At 42.8% G+C, this 14495-nt stretch overlaps 1 protein-coding gene across 3 annotated transcripts in view; it reads right to left on the bottom strand.

The window, feature by feature from the left end:
- The window catches only part of SPATA16 (spermatogenesis associated 16), an 85851-nt gene that overhangs the window by 18242 nt on the left and 53114 nt on the right, over window positions 1-14495 (bottom strand). For all 3 annotated transcript variants that reach the window (XM_040705898.2, XM_040705897.1, XM_040705899.1), the window contains exons 6-8: window positions 6270-6417; window positions 3163-3309; window positions 2839-2951 (exon numbers count right to left, since the gene is read on the bottom strand). In XM_040705898.2, the coding sequence (XP_040561832.1) occupies window positions 2839-2951; window positions 3163-3309; window positions 6270-6417 (408 nt within the window). The remainder of the gene's footprint in view (window positions 1-2838; window positions 2952-3162; window positions 3310-6269; window positions 6418-14495) is intronic.

The raw sequence follows: 14495 nt of genomic DNA, 5'->3' as shown, positions 1-14495 counted from the left end.
GCAGTGCCCCTTGGTAGTTCCTGATTGTTGTGGTGTCCCCACTGCTATTTTTCAGCTCAAAATCAGAATGAAGTTATGCTTTGCAAACAGTTCCGAGTGTGTTGCAATAACAGGCAGAAAAATCTATCACTATATTTCTCTAATGCCCTTGGTATGCTCCAGAAAATGTTTGTGCTGAAATGTGAGTGTAGTGAACGCTTTACCTCCATTAAAAGAAATAGACAAGAAAACAATGAGATCTGTACGTGACAGCAGGTTTTGCTCAGCCGTAAGATGTGAGCAGTCTAACATGCCCCGCTGGCCCCTCTGTTTCTCCTGTAAAGCAGCGTTACGTGCCGTTGGCGTGGGAGAAAGGCTGCGTACAAAGCAGCAAGAATGAGCCCAGTAAAACCACTTGATAGAACAACTGCTTGTCAGCACCGGTAATCTGGGTCGTGATATGAGTAGGTGGAAGTCAGACTGATACAGCCGTGTAAGGGAAACAAAATAACCTCTGGGTCAATGCATGCATTTCTGGGTAGCTGAGGGCTGTGGAGTTTGCCACCAGAAGCAATGACAGCACGTGGGACCAGGCTGCTGCACCCTCCCTTCTGCTTCTTGCTTTACAGCACGCAAATGTCCCTTCGAGCTGAATGGGACCGGCTGTTCTTTATGAAGATGAGAGGGCAAATGAGAAACGCTCTGCTTTTTTGATCATTAGCTTCGTGTCTCACCAACAGTCGTGCGTGTACAAATCGTATAATTAACTGTAAGCTGTGGAGCTGCAAAAGGGAGCTGGCAGAACTGGTATCGAGTGCGTTGCCATTGCTTAATAAGCTCTTCTTCAGCACTGAGATGCCTTGGTGGAAAAAATCGTATTAGGATGAGCATGGAGTGCATGTTTGCATTTGCAAATGAAGGTCGAAAGGAATCTTTTCTTCATAGTTGTGTGCTATTAAAAATAAATATCTTTCTTTATTGTCTTAAAGCAAGATGTACAGGCTAATGCCTGTATCAAGAGTTCATCTCACATAAGTCCTTAGTTCCATTTGGATGTGATGTGATGGATGGCTGGTGGAATCGTAATTCTAGCTTGAAGAGGATTTTGGAAGACTGTCAAGGAAACAAAGGTGGCCAAATCTCTGCCAGGCCTACAGGGATTTTAATCACCAGCAGCAGATCAGCTCTGGCTCTGTGCCTATCTGTGTTATCAGGTGTAATTTGCTTTGTCAGTTGCTCTTTGGGTCAGAGGTTCTGTCTTGCCTGGGTTATTCATTGCTACAAAAACTGAAGGGGTAGTGAACGTGTCTCTACCAACAATAGATGTGGCATTGGCAGCTGGTTGTTCTAACCTAGCAATAAGTCCTTCTATCTTGGGGTTTTTCCCCTCTCCATCAAAGCTCCTGTGCTGGTGCCCTGGTGACTGCTCAGAGACTCAATGGTGCAAATTCTCTTATAGAATGGAGTGATTAGAGGGAATCCTAAAGATATCCCAGTTTAAATTTTTTCTCTTTCTGATAAGTAGAGAATGAATAGCTGTGATACTAGAACCTTGCCTCCGAAAACTCAGCATCATGACAAAAGAGTCAAAAAAAGGTCAATAACCAACCAACCAAACAAATGGAGTTGTAGTGGGGCTCTGAGAAGGACCAGGGTTTTATTCTGTGCCGGCATCCAACCCTCCATCTGTTTGTACTTCTGGCTTTGTAGCTGTTGGAAGCGCAATGCACGTGGCAATAACAGCTATTTCACTTCTGCAAAGATGCCTCTCCCATCAGCCTGAACGCCGGTCCCCAGGGCCTCGGTCAGCCAGAAACAGCAGCCTATGGCTTTGGGAAGGAACAGGGAAGCAGCAGCTGTGTGTTTCCTGGGGCTGCGTGCCTTCAGGCCACGGCAATGCGTTGAGTGCCCGTTTTGGCACAGCACTAAGAACCTTCACCTCCCGCTAAGCCGTGAGTTCAAGCACTTACATTGTTTCAGCAGCAGCTCTCTGAGATGAAATGAGACACAGATTCCCCAAATACCCAACTAATGTTTCTTCCTTGCTAGGGGTTGCTAAGTAGCAGGTTTTTTTTTTTGTTTTTTTTTTTTGTCAACCTCCTATCTGGTATCAAAACCCAAGAATATAAATCCTGTGATTTGCTGAGACACCCTTGATGAGGAAATGGCTCTGATTCCTGCAACACACAGAAAACTGAAAAACGGTTATTGCTAGGGAAAAAGCGTTAACATTAGCATTTACAATCTGTGGAGGAGAGGCTTCTTCCACTTATTTTCAGGAGAATAATTTCAGAATTGAATTAAAACAGTCTAGTCTACATGCAAATTTGATTTCTGACCTTTTGTGCTAATCAAAAGCCATGGTGCTAAAAAGCTGTGTACATTACTGCAGAAAGTATGGGCTAGAATTAACTACTATACCTTCAATATGTTTGTAACAGATTTGAAGGTTATTTCACATACTTTATTACGTAGGGATCAAGATCTAAACCGCTAGAAATGCTTCAAGTAGTGATTATTAACTCTTAATGGAGAGCCTCGTGATGTGTGTAGAGTACTATGGGTATTAAACACACTGAGTAATTTTGGTGGTTATGTGGAGTAGGGATATTATGTAATTGGACATAAAGATTTGAGAAAATCAAATGTAAAGTAATTTTAAACTGGATGCACTTAAGCAATTAAGGCTACTTTTAAAAAGTATCTAGACCCCAACTGAACTCTGTTTCTACTGCAGTTTGCTGAGTGTTGCTGGCCGGAGGAGGAGGATGCACAGAACAGTCTGCCCACCAAAAAGCACACATCGTTCCTATGCACTGACACACACACAATAACACAGTAAGGGAAGGTTGTACCCACAGTTAATCTGGTGCTTCTCATAAAATCCATGACTGGCATGATCTGTTTCCCAATGGTCTCCCACTGTCTTCTCAATTCGTCCTCTGGGATAGGACTGAAAGGTGCTTTGCAGTCTAGGAAATGAAATCACAAATGTGTGCGTGCTGTGTTTATTTGTGTACGTTTTGGATAGAGGAACTATGGGTAAACTGGAGTGGAGGAGAGGCTGATGGAGGCAGGGATGCAGGCACAGAGAAATGGGACCAGAGCCCTGCTCCCATCACTCAAGAAAGGATTGAGGAGGTCACTCCTGAGCTATGACAGCTATTAAGCAAGTTGGCGTACCTGAAAAGATTGGCAGCTTTCTACTTGGCAGCTTTTCCAAGATTTTTCCAATTTGTTTGTTTCTGAAACCCAGAGTGAGTAAGTACTGCTGGGGAGGGGAGGAAGACCACTCGGTCGTCTGTGGCAAAATATGAAGTCCATGAGGATCTAGAATATGAAAATGAAAATAATTTCCAGTCACGTTTCTTTCCAGCCGCAATAGAAGGTATTTTGTTGTTGTTGTTGTTAAAGGAAAGAGTAGGGAGAGTAAGAAGGAAAGAAGTGCAATCCAGAAGGCTTGCCAAAATGAAGATGCCCCCCAGAAACCCCTCCAGCTGCAACGGGGCTCTGAAATTCCAGACTTTGCAGCCTTTCCCATCAACAGCTCATATTTTGCTGATGCATTGGATAAAACTTGCTCTTTCTGCTTATGTGCTTTTCAGTGCTGATCATCCAAAGCATTAATAACTCAACGTTCCATTAAATGTAACATCCTTATTTTTTTAACTACAAAACAAGCTGAAGTTGTTTGTTGAATTTATGAAGCTTCATTTCCTACAGCTTTGTGCTTTTACCGTCACCACCGCCATAGTGGCGTGTGATGATGTGTGCTGTGGCTTGGCCGGAGTTTGTGAGGGCCCTGCCAGCACCCAGTGTTGTCTGCTGCCCTGACCTGAGCGAGGACAGATGCTCCGAGCGAGAGCATAAACCACCTTTTCTTGGGGAACTACACCAGCTCTTTCCTTCCTCTCCTTCCCTTGCAAAAAATAAACCTAGATTGAATGTCAGTGTCACTTTCTACAAAGGAGTGCTCTGTTTTCAGTGAGCTCTGCTTTTAAGATGCCAGGCTGCGCGGTCACAGTGACAAATGGAGAACCCCATTTGGAGCTCCCCAGCCTTACCCGTACATAAATCAAAGCGAGTGGACCTGATATTTCCCTTGCAGCTGCTCAGCTTCTGATGGATCCTCAATTTTGAAACAAACTGCATTGTATGCTTGGATTTAAATGCATGTCTGCTTCTCTTCCTTGGCAATAAGGAAAAATTTGAAATCAATCCAGTCCTCGCTTTATAGCAGAACTTAGACTGAAGTTGGATGAGCGATTGCTGTGGAACGGGAAGGTTATTTAAGATAACGTCTTCACGAGGTGTTTGGTATTTCAAACCCACTGCTGAAAGGGGACTTGGCTCATGTTTTTTGTTTCACCTCTGTGAGGAATGGACGTGCAGGGTGGTACAATGCTGACAGTGGGTGCAACTTCTTCCTTGAGAGAATTTTTTTTAGCGGGTGGCATGGTTTTGGGCCAGGTTTGAATAGTTTTGCTGAGAAACCCCTTTTGCTTAGTTGACTTCAGTGGATGTTGCTGTGAGTTCAGGCCGTGAAGGGGAGCCAGGTCTGTTCTGTCTCTGCAGAGGGTTTCCAGGACAGAGAAAGGGAGGTCAGGAGACTCTCACCTGCCTGAGAGCTGTGGTGGGAGCTGTGCAGCAGCCTCCAGGGCTCTCGCTCAGCACCTCTCACACATTGCACTCTCAGAACCCCAATCCCCATATTGGTTGGGTTTTTTGTTTGTTTGTTTGTCTTTCCCAATGCTTAGAAGCCAAGATACAATATACGTTATTGTGATCTTGATGACCCCGTTGCATTCCTAGAAACTGGTGATCCCAGAACCTGCACTCAGAGAAACTTCTGTAAGATAGGAACCATTTTTTAAGCAACAGAATTTCTAAACGAACACCCTTGAGGGCAGAAATGGCTCTATTCGATCTGTTTTGTAATTGATTGAAGTACTATAGGACCAGAGTCTTTCATCCTGTTGTTTTCTTCCTTCCTCCTTTCCATAGGAGTGAGGAAATGCCTGGCGATGCTTTCAGAAACATCCTGTGATTTATGTACACAACTGAATTTCAGTGCAACACTTGCACACTTTGGTTGTGTATGTGCTTTTGAAAGTCTCGCTCTTGCTATAAAATGAGGGGGTGACATGAAATATGATTTTATCTTTTTTTTTTCAAATCATATTCAGGGAGTTTTATTTTATGTTCTCTTTAATGCCAATACTTTTGTCCCTGGAACCTCTCAAGAAAGTCACATCAGCAAGTAAATGGTAGACAGGGACTTTACGACCTCCATGATAAATCCCATTTTCCCTTTTTAAGCATTCCCAAAACTACTGCCAGAAACCTAATGCAGAGGCATTTGCAAAACACAGTCTACTTTTATACTGGTTTCCTAAAGGCAAACAAAATGTACAAACCAAGTTTACTTGGTTTAATGTTTGCACAATTTTGTGGCACTCAACTTCCCAATTCCCACTTGAGCTGAGGCAGATGTTCCTTTCTCCCCAGAGCTGCAAGATGTTGAGTTAGATAGAAGCTACCAATTGAGTTAGATAGAACAATCAACTCAGAGTCAAGTGTTAACAGAGGCAGCCATGTTCTGACTCACCAGGTTAATGACAGCAGGAAATGCCATTTCTCTTTTGGTGAAATATCATGCGCGTTCCTCTTGCAATAAAACTGTGGTCACCAGAACTTTAGTGTCTGCTTATGCCAGGAGATGCTACTTGACTTCACTCCTCTGGGAGATGACAACGGGCTACAGAAAGCCCTAGATTACTCCAGATTTGTCTTCAGCAACCCAAAGGAGCCTGGCTATCTATTCCTGTTCCCGCAACTGAGGTGCTCTCAAAGGTGGTCATCCCTCCACTAGTACTCGCAGAGGACAGAAGTTTTGGGAAAGTGAAGGGCCTGCTGTTGGGCCAGTAACTGATGGCAAGCCACCGAAAGGGGAATGAACCTGAGACTTGCTGTTGCCATAAGACACTGCAAAAGTGCTGCTGAACAAAAGAGCTCTTGTAATAATGAAATTCAACAACTGAAACGTGAGGCTTCCTGGATAAAAATAGTCTTTGTGGGGATTTGCAGTGTAAAGTCTATGCTTTAGCTAAGTACTGATTTGATTACCTAAATCATGTACAATCATACAGCAAATCTCAGAAGTTAATTTTCCCCTCTGAAGTATAGGAAATGCAAAGGCTCAAGCTCCAGGCTCCAAAACTCATTTTTAAGTCAGCCACACACAGACAAACAGTATACAGTGCTTAACAGCATGTGAAATCTGCTGTTACCTGTAAAGATGTGCTGCGTGTAGCCAGGGTGCATTTTAGTGAACGCGTCTGTCATCTTGTCTCTGTTGTCAACCTTGACTTTTGTCACAAATGGTGTGTACATAACTGAAAAAGATTCTTCTCTGGTGATGGCTTCTTCAATCATAGCCTAAAAAGGGGAAAGAAATGACATATTTTATGTCGGTTAACGGCTAGTTAGAAAAAAAAGGAAAGAAAAATAATTACTTCCACAGATGATATTTTTCTTTAATAATTGCACAGTCATGCAAAGATAACATATTTTGGTCTTGAATATTAATTAGAAGGGAATTTAGATTAGTTCCAGAAAACACTGCCTATCTATACTCAGAAAATCAATTTAATGGAGAAAGAACATTTGTAAACAGTTCTCAGTGCAGTGCGCCTATGTCTTCAATGAGAAGAAAAATATTAGATAAATTATCTTCTAGATGAAAAGAAAAAGTGGTTCTCTGCTCTTTGAAGGTCACATCTTTCATCTGAGGGTTTTATTCAGTCCTTGGGAGCTGGTTAAACAATACTAAGCATTCATATTACCCCTTGGGTTGGCATGAATCAAACACTGTGTCTATATGGAATATTAGTCTTAAAATATTGCATTCAAACACCATTTGCATCAAGAGTAAAATTCACTCCTGTGCAGAGGGCAGCACGAAGCTTATGAACCTCGCCATCCTTTAAAAATGACTGGAATGATGCATTATGCTGACCTTATGCGGAGAGGTGAATTTCACACTCAGTGGACCCCCAATGAAGTGGTGCTGGAGCTGCCTGGAGGAGCTACCAGCCTGGAAACTCAGTACTTCTATTGATGAGGTTTAGCTGGGATTCCTTCTGGGATAGGGTTTCTGTGAGACCACACTGAGCTCTGCTTTGGCTTCTAACAAAGGCTTCTAACAAAGAACTGATATGGGCAGTCCTTTCTGGAAACAAGAAGAGCTGTAAGACTTCATTAATCTATTTTAGCAAAAGCGTGAACATGGTTAATAGAGACAATAATAACATAAGTTTAATAGAGATGAATAGAAAAGCATGAAAGGAGATGTGGATGTGGCACCGAGGGCCATGGTTTAGTGACGGGAGATTAGTCAGATTGATAGTTGGACTTGATGAACTTGAATGTCTTTTCCAACTTACATGAGTTGATGATAAAAGATGTGTGCGTGTGTATATATGTATGAATGTGTGTGTATATATATATATATATTATGTGTGTGTATATATATATATATATATATACACACACACATAAAGGTGTTTGGATCTCCCGGATCACAGAGTGTATTGTTATGGGATTAATTTGGTGTCTTATTGACAAATCCTCACTTTGTTCTTTTGTTTTGTTTGGTATTCTGCTGATTTTCTGTAGCCTGGCAGCCATTTTCTAGTCTGGATTAATATGAATGTGTGAATGTGTTTCTGAATGCATCCATGTATTTCACATACATAGAGCGAGGCAGTGAGATGAAAATGTGAGTGGTTGGACCAGGCAGGCTCCATATTCTGCAGGACTGGGGAATGGCTTTACAGGTATTTGCCTGCAAAGTTCATTTTTGGCTTTATTACCCTTCAGGATAGTTCAAGGTCACACCTATAATATCTCTGCATTGCCAGGTACCCAAGGCTGCTCTGAACAGCATGCAGATAGTGACTAGCTCAGAGGGCAGTAACGGCAAAATGTCAGCCAAAGGGAAAAAAAGAGATCCGTAGTTTCTGGTCAATACTGCAACCGAAGGTATTATTATTACCCAGGAGCATAATACCCTGGACATAAGACCCTGGACATAGATGCTACTTGGTTTATTATCCTCTTGGATTTTTATGGGCTAAAGACTTAAAGGACATAAAACTTCAGACCATAAAAACTTTGGAGCAGAAAACTTTATATGGTGAAATCCCTGAGGACTTTGCTGCTTAAGCCTTTATGCACTGAAGTCCATACCTGTGGATGAATATCTCGCAGTGTGTCCCAGGAAATGGGGATGCCTTACAGAACAGTCTCTGTCAGGCTGTAGGCTGTGCAGTTACCCAAGGTGCAGACAAATTGTGGAGATAATTACAAGGGCTCCGATGGGCTCCCAACAGTGTACTTGGGGAGAGGATAGGATAGATTGTTTTTTGCCATTAGCATATGATTTGGTGCCTTTCTGTCTGAAGGAAAAGGTCATCTCTGTGACGACCTCTCAGATACATCAGGGAGAACGTTGCTATTCTGGCCTTGTGGGGGAAGAAGTGCCAGGCTCTTCCAGGAAGATGTGGATAGCAGGGAAACTAATAGAGAAACACCAAGAGTTGTTAGGTTTGGTTTTTTTTCCCTTTTTTTTTTTTTGTTTGCATTTTTGCAAGTGGAATCTGCAGCTTTATTTCATTGCATAGTGTTACACTCCAGACTTCAGCTCCAGCAGAATTAGAAAGAGAAGACACTGAGATGAGCTTGAACCATATGAAGGAGTTCCTTTAACAATGCACAGTACTGGAAGGACTATGATTGACATCAGTACATTGAATATGGTAGTTTACCTCAGCAGTGGAAAAAATCTATTGCTTCAGTGAAGATAGAAGAATTCTTTTCAGAAGACACTGCGGAATAAACTGATGATAGGGAAAATTTCATTTTTGTTGCAGGACTGAGTCATGCTCTGCTTTGTCAGGAGGTTTACATCTCTGTTTTGGAAGTGTGGGCAATCAGAAAGTCTATAGAGAGACCATGTGGAGACAAAGTGTCTGAAGGAGCATTTATATTGTCAGCCCTTCTACTAAAATAGCAGTTAATTTTTTCATGAAACAGAAGCATTTGGAAGGTTTGAGAGGTGTCCATGCTATCACGAGAATTAAAGAACCAGAAGACATTCCGAAACAAAGGTGTTTTTAACAAGAGTTTGAGCATACATTTGACCCAACATCTCATACCCTTCTTGAGCATCTTGGTGCTGCAGTATTCTTTTATTTGGTGATGTTACGGACCTTATCGTAAAACCTAAACTTCAGCCTAAACAAACTTATATTGTCCCTTCAACAAAATTCTGTTCAGCTCATAATATAAGTAGATGTACGAGAAACAAAGTTTTCACATGCCAACGTGCTATTGCAAATGATATAACTTCAGTACTTTTTATGAAACTTTTACCATTTTGCCTTCTTAGAGCAGACAAAGCACAAAAGAAGAAAAAGTGGCACTGTAGCAGCAAATTCTTCGTAACAGTGACAGCAGCTTTCCCTGCTGCAGTCCCTAACCATAATCCTCTTTAACTACAGAAAGGTTTAATTTGGAAAATCCAATTATCTTGACATCTAGAATTATCCAAAAATTTAGATATCTTTCTAGTGCCTTATCTTGCAGCTGCAGTGCATACTCAGCCACTGTCTCATTTACATTACAACAGGAACTGATGCTTTTATTGATGATTTTTATTAATGTAGTGATACCAGGCAGGGTAAAGCCATTAGCTTCTTCTACGAACTGCTTCCACTCTTAGGCTGGTAGTTAGAATTATGGGAGCACTGCGGTGCAACCTATGAGCTTTTCTCTATATCTTTCCAACCATAAAGCAGTGTCTGGCAGCCCCGCCACTAAGTCTGTTGCTGTTGTGATATGAATATTTTCTCACCAGCAAGATCTTCTTACATTAGTTTTATTTTTTTTTTCTTTCTGTGGGAAAAATAAGCAGAGGGAATGCCAGAGCGTATCCTTTTCTCAATATGTTTATGGTACGAATAAATCACGTATTATACAATAGATGAGAACTTTCTGCTTATCTGCCATGTAATGCCTCCCCATTAATGTAGGTCACATCAACTATCAGCTTATTTAGGTTCTTAAGTTATTAACAAATTTAAGTCTCTGCGAGCTATTTTGCATGCAGCACATTCTGGAAGCGGATTTGCAGAGCATCGCAGCGATAGCCCCATGGATTCTGCTAAGCTCTGAAAGGCAGAGGCAGGAGTATTGCACATGGGTTACCTTAGGCTTCAAGATCTGTTTGATTTTCCAGTAGGTGTCTCTTTATGTTTTCGGAGAGAAGAAATCCATGCTTTATATCCTTCCGAATAGGTCATTATTCATTAAAGAAATAGCCAAGAACACAGAGGGTGTGGAAAATCATAGAATCACAGAATGGTTGGGTTGGAGGGGACCTTAAAGATCGTGTAGTTCCAACCCCCCTGCCATGGGCAGGACTGCCAAGAACCAGCTCAGGCTGCCCAGGGCCCATCCATGGCCTTGGACACTTCCAGGGATGGGGCACCCACAGCTCTGGGCAGCAGTGCCAGGGCCTTTCTGCCCTCTGAGTGAAAGATTTTTCCCTAACATCCAACCTAAATCTCTCCTCTTTTAGTTTAAAGCCATTCCTCATTGTCCTATCACTATCTGACTGTGTAGAAAGTTGGTCCCCCTCCTGTTGAAAGCTCCCTTTGAGTACTGAAAGGCTGCAATGAGATCTCCCCAGTGTCTCTTCTCCAAGCTAAACAAGCTGAGCTCCATCAACCTTTCTTTACAGGAGAGGCCGGAGGCTGCTGTTGGCATGGTGCTGGAGGGTGGGAAAGGAGGGACCCAGCATCAGTGTGGAAGTACAACTCCAGTTCAAGGAAGCTCTCTGCCCTTCAATATCACAAAGTGGCATGCATGAAATGCCACAGGAGTCCCCAACTCTTATATCACTTAATGCCAGCTGGGACTTTTCCCTTTTCATCTCAGCACAGGGGTAAACTTGAAAGATTTCTGTTCTTTTTTGGTGAAAAGACCAATAGTGGAAATGTTTGCCAGGCTGATGGAGAGCTCTGTCAGGGTTGAGCCACTGTTGCTACTTCATTTAGGGTTTGTTGCCTGCCAGGAACTCTGAGCCTTCCTGCTGAGGTGGCTGCTGGCCTGGCAGTGTGCCCTGCTCCATCTGGGGTTTGCCACCTCCTTGAGATGCTGTGATGGGAGCAGAGCAGGTCCAGTTGAGTGAGCCTTTTGATGGTCAGCGTCAGGGATGTACGGTGGTGTCCAGCCATGGCAGTGAGGTAGTGGATGTGAAAATCAAAGAGCCCACATGTGAACTTCGTGAAGCTACTGGTCAAAATGCCAGTTTTTAACCAAATTTGCTAATACTGTCCATTCCTTAAGAATAAGGGAGATTTCATGGTGAGAGATACCCTAATTCCAATAGAGTGACCCACTGCCTTCTGCTCAGAGCAGGGCTGCCTGTCCAGCATCAGGAGAAGCCTTTTGCCATCTCTGGGTGGCTCCTGCTTTGTCAGAAGCGGGTTACATTTAAACCAGCAGCTCTCTGTGAGAAGGGAGATTGAATAGCTTGGGTGGTCTGGGCTCAGATCTCAACTGAGACAGGCTGAGCTAAAGGTCGAGTATCACTCAGTACTTTATGTCAATGCAATAGGATGTAGTAGTCAGTGCCTGGATGCTGCAGGCATCTGTTGATTTGGGTCTGTGCTCAGGAGACAGGGAAAGGCCCTGGCAAGAAAGCAGTTGTGGGAGAAGTGGGGGTACTTGCTGTAGGGGCTTTTCATGGCCTTTAGCACAAGAAGATGGGAAAATAAAACGCATAAAAAGAAAATCAAAACACAGAAATGAACAGAAAGAGATGTCAGTCCTACCTAGCACCGATCTCAACGGTTTTTGGGAACTTGACTTAAATGTGAAGAGATGAATCAGACAGCCAGAGATGGTGACTGATGTGGTTAGCCTGTAAAATGGACAGCACTGTTCAAAGGGGCAGCGAAAAATCATGCCTGAGTCATTGCAATAGCCAACTACTTTATGTGGCTGAATGGCTGCTAATTTAGTAGAGGACAAGTTGGCTGTATATAGAGTTGTTCCTGAAAAGGGACTTTATCTCTTTTTGTGTGATGTCCTCTGTACTTCTTCAAGAGCAGATGTACAAATGGAAAGCCACGCAGCCAGTAACGATCCTGGGAACAGCACAAGCTCCTGTCTCTAGCTTCAGCCTCCCAAAGAAAGGAGATGGGGTACAAAGAAAGGGAAGAGGATAATGAGCGTGTAACTTCTTAAGGACCTTTGCAACTTGAAGGAACAATAAGGGCCCGAGAACAGCTCAAAATGGCTGGATTTCAACACTGATTTCTCAGGTTTCCTCTGTAAATCCTAAAGCTCTGCCTTGCAACCCAGCAAAAGCCAGAACAAATAGAGTGAGGTATGCACATTACTTTTGAGCTGCTTCTTGGGGTTTTTCAGTGGTATGGGGCTTTGCTGGCCAGGTTGCTCTTGCTGAACATCTCTGAGGCATGATTTATGGTGCTCTATTAACAGTGAAAGCTTTAATTGGTTGCTATTTTGATTGAGATTGGGATTTCAACAGCAATCAACTACAAGCAAGGTATATATTGCCTATTACATTCGGCTGGTATTCAATAGAAAAATCTTTCCTGAAATTAGAGATAATTAATCCATCTGCTTTAATAACTGTGGCATTTAAACTAGTAACTTCTCTTGTCTTGTAAATATAATTCAAACAGCACTTGTTCTACCATGAAGGATTTGGCACTAGAAGAGCAGAAGCAGGTAGAAAATATATGGATGTAGATATTATTAAAGAAGAAAGCATACAAAAAAAAAAACCAAGTTAAGTTCCTTGCTATTGTACATATAGAATTGTTCCTGGAATGGAAATATCAGCAATAGCAACAGCAATAATAACCTCCCAAATCAGTATCAACATGACAGAAACTCTCTGTTATGATATTTTATATGCCTTATCAATTCAGTTTTCAATTACTTCATATTTTAGCTTGTGTACCTGAGGATACAATGGAGCTGATTTTTGCAGCTTGGGAGTTATGTCTTACTAGCAGTGTACTCCAAAGCCAGAATGATCTGAATCCCTGAAATGGCATATACAGAGAATGCATGCCCAGAAAAATCTTAACAGTTTTAATTTTAGCAAGTCCTTTCAGTCACAATGCAAAGGGAACATAGGGCATCCATGAAGTGGTCAGGAGCTGCACTTGGGACATCTGGATACCACCGCAGCATGTTAAGAACAAACTGATCTTCCTGCTTATGGGCCAAAATCTTTTTGTTCTTCTAATGTGCAAGGTGAGGAAAACCATTACATCCCAATTTTCTACCAGACAACGGTGAGCTTGATGATTTAAGGCAAATGTTGTCCTTCGAAACAGCCAGGGAGACAGAAGAGGGAGGATCACTTGCTGATTTTTATAAAGAGACATGACAAAATTCAAAATTAATTCTTAAAGCAACAACAAAGTGCACAAAGCTCTGGGATAATAGAGACTTAGGCAAATCAGGCATTTCCTGTACTTACTGCCTAATAGTAGGCATTGACCTCAATGGGATTTTTTCCCCTGATTTGATTAAAGAAGGAGCTTTTCTGCAGCAAAGTGTGACACAGCATGATCTGCTGAGATAGCCTCGAGAAGTAACGAGAAATACGTTTTCTCAGTGATATGATGGCCGGGCTGCCCGGGGAGGCTGCCTGTCAGCTCCTATCAGTCATCCCATCAGGAGGACTGCAGAACATCCCCTGCCTGTGCCAGCCTGCAAACCTGATGCTCCAGAGCAGCGTGGGTCAGGCGTGAGCACAAGGACAGCTGACTGCTGGGGAGGAGGTGCTGGCTACCGTGAGCTTTCCTCTCTTAGTGTTCTTGTCTGGGTTGTCACCCTGCAAGGTGTGAGATAAAGCTGAGGTCTCCAGAAGCTGACAGCATCCATTGCCGCAGTGTAGGTGTTCAGCCACCTCACGGGGCCAAGTGCTTTATTTATCGTTTGCTTTCCTGTGTGATCTGCGTGTTGCTCTGTGCTTGCAACAGCAGCAGCCCAGGTTTTTGAACTGGAAACACCCGACGTTCATAACAGCAACAAGAGGGAAAAGCAGATGTCTTAATTCTGAAGCCTCCATGTCAGCTGCTGCATGTGCTGCTGGAGGCTTTCTCTGTGACGTTGAGTTCAGCTGACAGAAATACTCTCAGAAAGATGGGCTTGTGAGGTGTGTGGAGGAGGCACAGCTCCAGTATTGTCAGTGTGCTAAGAGCAGCCTGATGATAGCTGCAATCTTGGCCAAAACGCTGAGGTTTTGCGTCTCTTTATAAAAGACAACCAAATCCAAGTTGCTGCAAAGCAAATTAAAGGACTTCCTTTGAGCTGAAGCGAATACACGTTATAGAATTGAGACTTTTAGTACAGATGGTCGTGGAGGTGTATAGATATGAACCTACAAGCTTGAAATGCCTTCT

Source organism: Gallus gallus, chromosome 9 (assembly GCF_016699485.2).
Source record: "Gallus gallus isolate bGalGal1 chromosome 9, bGalGal1.mat.broiler.GRCg7b, whole genome shotgun sequence".
Taxonomy (NCBI): domain Eukaryota; kingdom Metazoa; phylum Chordata; class Aves; order Galliformes; family Phasianidae; genus Gallus; species Gallus gallus.
The sequence above is the reverse complement of the archived record's forward strand: the minus strand, read 5'-3'. Positions and strand labels throughout refer to the sequence as shown.